Source organism: Corylus avellana, chromosome ca3 (genome assembly GCF_901000735.1).
Source record: "Corylus avellana chromosome ca3, CavTom2PMs-1.0".
Lineage (NCBI taxonomy): Eukaryota > Viridiplantae > Streptophyta > Magnoliopsida > Fagales > Betulaceae > Corylus > Corylus avellana.
Window position 1 is genome coordinate 11,679,153 of NC_081543.1, and position 5,900 is coordinate 11,685,052.

The window sequence follows — 5,900 nt, forward strand, 5'->3', positions numbered from 1 at the left end:
TAAATGTTATCTCCCAGTAGTGCAGAAAGGGACAAATCAAACGCCAGATCCTGATCAATTATCTAAAGGTTAGAACACATGATAGACTAGCAGAAAAAATGTGCATATGGAGGACAATCAGATGTCAGAATTAGTGAACCGTACTATCAAATTAATTTTATAATGATGCTTGATTAAAGTGCATAGATGATAGATGCTATTTTTTGTTCACTAATTGCAACTATTGCAGCAAATTTGAATAAATGGATTTCTCCATACTGGAGCTACAAAAAAACAATGCCAGAGTTTATTTTAAGCTGATCCCAGCTAATTAAAAACTTAACAGGTTTGTGAAGAGTTATTTATTCCATATATGACTCAATACTGTCCCCACATTTGGACGCATTGGTTGAGCTTGAAACCGGACTGCAGTACAATCCCTATCAAACTATACAACTTGTACCTGGGTAAAATCTTCATTTGCCATCCATGGAGAATGATTTGGTCAAGAACATGACACATTTTAGTTTCGTACTGGTACTATAGCTTACAATTTAGAGATTTTGTAGATATCAGAAGTTCAGAGACAAAAACAAATCCTAAGAATGAAACACTGAAATCACAACAAACTAGATAATATAGAAACCCAAAAAACTATCAAATTCCATGCTATTCAAGCATTCGAGTAAGAATGTAAGATGACACCTCAAAATAACCTTAGTGAGAGAAAGCAAACCAGGACTTGTCACAGACGACTACATGTAAGCCACATAAAGAAGCGCACAAAGATAATCACATACCAGCTTAAATGATTCTGAGAGAGACTCCACGGACGTATACGCCAGATAAAGAAGAGCACTTTTATAGAACTCAGCAAATTCTTGACGAAATTTATGGAACTGAGATGAGACCCAGTAATAGTTAGCATACACTGATGGATCAATGTCGGTCATGCTGTCAAGGGTACTCTTTCCATCTTCTAGAAGCTTCTTGCACTCTTTTTGGTCCCCTTGCTCAAGTTTAAATATGGCTATTTGCATCTTGATGTAGAGGACTGGCTCTTCAATACGCTGCTCTCTAGTAGCTCGAAGCTTCTCAATCACCCCTTCAAGATAACTAATGGCAGCTTCTTTCTCTGAATACTGCCTAGAAACGATGACAGCAAAATGTGCAAGCTTGAGAAGATTGATTTTAGTCTCAAAGTCGGTGATGAAATTGTGATATAACTGTATGAGAGCATCACCAGCCTGAAATACAATTTAACCAAGAAAAAGGTGTTAGATGCAGATCAGAAGGAAACATACACAGAAAAATCCCATTTAACTTTTTAAGTCAAGAACATGTTGTGTAAAACATGTGACTGGGGCAAAAAAAAATCACAACAATATACAGAGATTGTTAAAATCTGTGTCCAATTCATAGCACCCTGGCCAAATAAAGAAAACAGAATTTAGTAGCAATTAATCATGGTTAAACAAAACACTGGGTTGATGCGTTGAACTTAACAAGTTAAAGAGATTCTGCATATGAATGGATTTGAATAGAAAATACTGTACTGTGTCCACATTAATAAGGTCTATTGTTATTCATCAACAAAAAAAATAGCATGCAAACTAACCTTATGAGAGCATACGCATGTTAATAACATAAAATTCTCATAATTAACCGACTTTAGCAACTTGAACTCCAAACCATATATCCCTTCCCCAGAGGAATTTTTTTAACACCATTTGTATAGGGTACAGATGAAGCATGCACGGTAACCACAAATTCCTTTTCTTTATTTTTTTTGGTAATGAAGATGAATGGCAACCAAAATTTACAAATCAATTGCGGTAACTGAAGGTTTGGATCCTCAGTTCTACACAGGAACTACCTAAATGCCCAACTATGCCTGTGCATGTCCTTAATTCCCAATAACTCATCACATCTCACGCTTAGGGGACAGCTTAGAAGATCCATTCATAGCAAATATATAGACAGACTCATAAAAAAATCTAGACAGACTCATTTTGATTTTATCATTTCAATCATAACTTGATATAAGCCTTTTGAACAATGCAGTCACACTTCTTTGAGATGCTAAAGAGGCAATGCACTATGAACTAGTTACCATAATTTTCTTACTCTCTTTTCTCCTTCTAGTTAGGTATTTTCTCATGTATACTTCCTGCGTACCTAGGGGGACCTTACACACTTTTAATAACATCTTGATTACTTATCAGAAAATTAAATCATAAAAAATGTCCAGCAATATTGTTTAAAACATTAGTACTCGAGCAATATCGTTGACTGATACGGTTTTGAATGCCCGTAAACGAAAGAGCCTATGAACAAGTTTGCTGAAGCATTTCCAGCAATAACAATCAATGAAGGAAAACTTTACACAATGGATGGTGAGCAGTATGACAATCTTAACTAATTCAACAGGACTTAGAAAAAGACCAACATCAAATCAAAGTAAATGCTAAATGCCCAACTATGCCTGGGCTGCATGTCCTTAATTCCCAATAACTCATCACATCCCACACTTAGGACACAGCTTAGAAGATCCATTCATGGCAAATATATAGACAGACTCATAAAAAATATATAGACATGCTCATTTTGATTTTTTCACTTCAATCAATACACCTTGATATAAGCCTTTTTGAACAATAGAGTTACACTCCTTCGAGATGCTAAAGAGGCAAGGCACTATGAACTATAGAGTAATGCTAGGAGTAGGACTTTTGTTTCCCCATAAGTGATATATCTTTTAAAATCACCATTAAATTTGGGATGATCACTATTGAAGTTTGATCTAATTGTGATTTTAAAAGGCACATCACCTTTGAGGGAACAAAAGGGGGACATACATTCTATTTCTAGCATTACTCATGAACTATATATTAGTTACTCTCTTCTTTTTCTTTTTTTTTTGATGAACTTCAAATATTAGCTAATCCCATTTAGTGGGAGTCCCCAGTCTTTGTGATATCAAGACAGCATAACGTGTTGGAGTTTATCATGTTTAGACAACTCTCATGACAGAGAATCCATATATAGGTCAAAAGGGTACTCCAACGGGCAAAGTTTTCCTCCAAACTAAGTTGGAGGAGTTTCCTTCAACCTAATCTATAAAAGTGACATGTGTCCCTTGAACACGTGAGATGCACATGTTTTTTTAATAGCAGGGGCAACGTTGGAATAAATTTTATTAAAACTTCATGTGCATCTCACATGTTATCAAAAAAAAAGACACGACACTTTTATAGACTATGTTGAAGAAAACTCCTCCGACCCAGTTTAGAGGAAAACTTTGTCCGTACTCCAACCATTACTCTAATTCAAGAATAATTAACAAAAAATAAAGTAAATGAGCAATGTTGCAATATACACGTATGTCCCACAAAAGTGGGACAATCCTAATAACCTTCATTTCATTGTCCACCTGCATTGATCACTTCACCTAAGATCACCAATTTTATGTGGAAAGTACAGGTGCTTATAAGAGTTCAATTAGCTCCCTGAATGTTTTTTTCCATCTTTTTTCCCTTTTAAAGATAGAAGGAAAACCAATAATCCTTTTAACAGATGTGTAGAATTCTTATCAAACAAACATAAAACCACACATATGTTTTGCAAACACTATACTTCATGAACCTCGGTCAATTGAGGAGCCAAATTGAATATCAAGAACCCAGGGTAGGTCAGGTTGGCTAAGGGCAACTTGTTAATTTCTTAATCTTTATTCTGATGTAAAACAGCTAAATCTTCACGTAAAACTTGATAAGAATTTTACAATTCAATGCAAAGTTCACACTACCCAATGGATTACTTCCAAAATACCCCAGATCCATAATCTCTAAATCCAATGGCACATAAGATTATAAGCATAACAATTCTACAGAACAGACCTATAATCCTCACAACTTCCTCCAATTTATCAGCAACCAATCAAAAACTAAAACAACATGAAAGGAAGTTTATTTAATGCAATACTCATGCACACTTTAAAACCCCTTAATTCCACCGCAAAACCCCATTTTACCACCCAAAACATGGCTCTAATTCCCCAATCTTCTTCTTCTTCCCAAAAACCCTAATTATAACAACAACAACAAAAATTCTGGCGCAAAAATCAAAACGCAGCCGTTTGACGAATCCACAAACCCTAGTCCACAAACCCACGCACAAACGGAAAGTACTCAGAAGAGGAAGAAAGTGGGAAAAGCGAAGGAATCGCGGACCTGAAAGACGGTGAGGGCGACGAACTGCTCGAGCTTGGCGGTGAGCTGGTGCCAGAGCTTCCGCTGGTACAGATCTGCCAGCGAGGCGTACCACTCGCCGAGCTCCGGGTGCGCGGTGCGCAGCGTCTCCAGGTACTGCAGCGGCGCAGCCATGTCTGTGAGTCTGAGAGAGAGAAGAGAGAGAGAGGTCTGTGAGAGCTGAACAGTTTATATATTAGATTTGGCCTAAAATAGAGCTTTCGCTTTGTTTTTGGCTCTTTTTATTTTTTTATTTTTATTTTTCTTGATCGGAAAGAAAAGAATAGGAGAAAGTGGTGGAAAACCCGAGTCCGGCCTTCCGGGTTTCCTTCGGCAATTAAAAGAACCCGGCAATTTTTTATTTTTAGCGCTCATAAACTCCTCAACAAATTTCATCTTTCATCTTAGCTTAATACGTACTCTCTTCAAACTATTATCCGTATATCAATATCTCCTCAACTTATCAAAAATTATTAATGTCCTTCCAAAGCTAACAAAAAGGCAAAAATAATCATAATTTTATTTTAGTAATATAAAAATACTCCTATAAATTTGAAGAAAAAAAATTTACAAAATGGGAGTTCAAACAGGGGTGGTTTAGGGGTTGGCAAACCATGAGTAATGATATAAGGAAAACTAAAATCCTCCTAGAGGCATCCTAAATGTGACGTAACTTTTAAAATCACTATTGAATTTGAGACGATCATTATTTAATTTTGATATATTAGTGATTTTAAATGTCACGTCACATTTGAGAGGACTCTAATCCCCCTTATATCACTACTCGGCAAACCACACCATGCCTATTGAGATAGTTTGGCCACCCCCTCAATTCTTTATTTTTTTGCTCTTTGTGGGTGGTTTGGCCACCCCAAAATAGCCAAATAATAGAATTTGAGGGGATGCTCGGTGGTTTGACCAATAGAGTGGCTTGACCATTTGAAAAAAAAAAAATTCTAAACACTATGAGACATGGTTCCCAAGTGGTAGTTCAATCAACTGGGGACCACATCTAATAAAGTGGATGTCACTAGTTCGAATCCATTTTCTCCATTTTTCCTCCACTTGTGCGGACATATAAAACAGATATTAAATTAATTAAAATTTTAAATGTATTTCAAGTTGAATAGGATCCTCTCGAATGTAAGTGGCAGCAATGGTCGAAGAATGGAAATCACTCATTCTTAAACTAATACGGTTGTGTATTAGTTAAATCAATGATAGTATAGGTATTTTCGCCCACCCAACCACAAAAGCTTACATAAATAAATGTTGACTATTTCGATTAAGTCGGTTAACTCAATGAAATCGGTTAAATGTCAGTTGATTAAGTCGGTTAATCATGGGCTTTTTATATTAGGCCAAGCCTATTTTTTATGGGCCAAAATGGATTGTCAACCATTTGGGCCCAAATGGTGTTCCATTCAATTTTAAGCACTATTTCAAAATTCAAATATATTAATATATAATTAATCTCTACTTTTGGATGTTAAATGATTAATTTTCGATTCACTCTTATAATAAGTGCAAATTTAATATGAAATCAAAACAAAAATCTTAAGTTTGAACCTCATCTCTGTCGATATAAGCGGTGATTTAACGCTCTCGGCCACCAATTAAATTTACAAAATGTGTAAAGAGATAGAAAAAAAAAATTAAAAATTGATTAAT

At 35.7% G+C, this 5,900-nt stretch overlaps 1 protein-coding gene across 1 annotated transcript in view; it reads right to left on the minus strand.

Moving 5' to 3' along the window:
• The window catches only part of LOC132174098 (26S proteasome non-ATPase regulatory subunit 13 homolog A-like), a 5,768-nt gene extending 1,345 nt beyond the window's left edge, over window positions 1–4,423 (minus strand). Inside the window, exons 1-3 of the mRNA XM_059585802.1 lie at window positions 4,212–4,423; window positions 780–1,226; window positions 1–50 (exon numbers count right to left, since the gene is read on the minus strand). Of these exons, the coding sequence (XP_059441785.1) occupies window positions 1–50; window positions 780–1,226; window positions 4,212–4,364 (650 nt within the window). The 5' untranslated portion in view covers window positions 4,365–4,423. The remainder of the gene's footprint in view (window positions 51–779; window positions 1,227–4,211) is intronic.
• Between the last annotated feature and the right edge of the window lie 1,477 nt (window positions 4,424–5,900).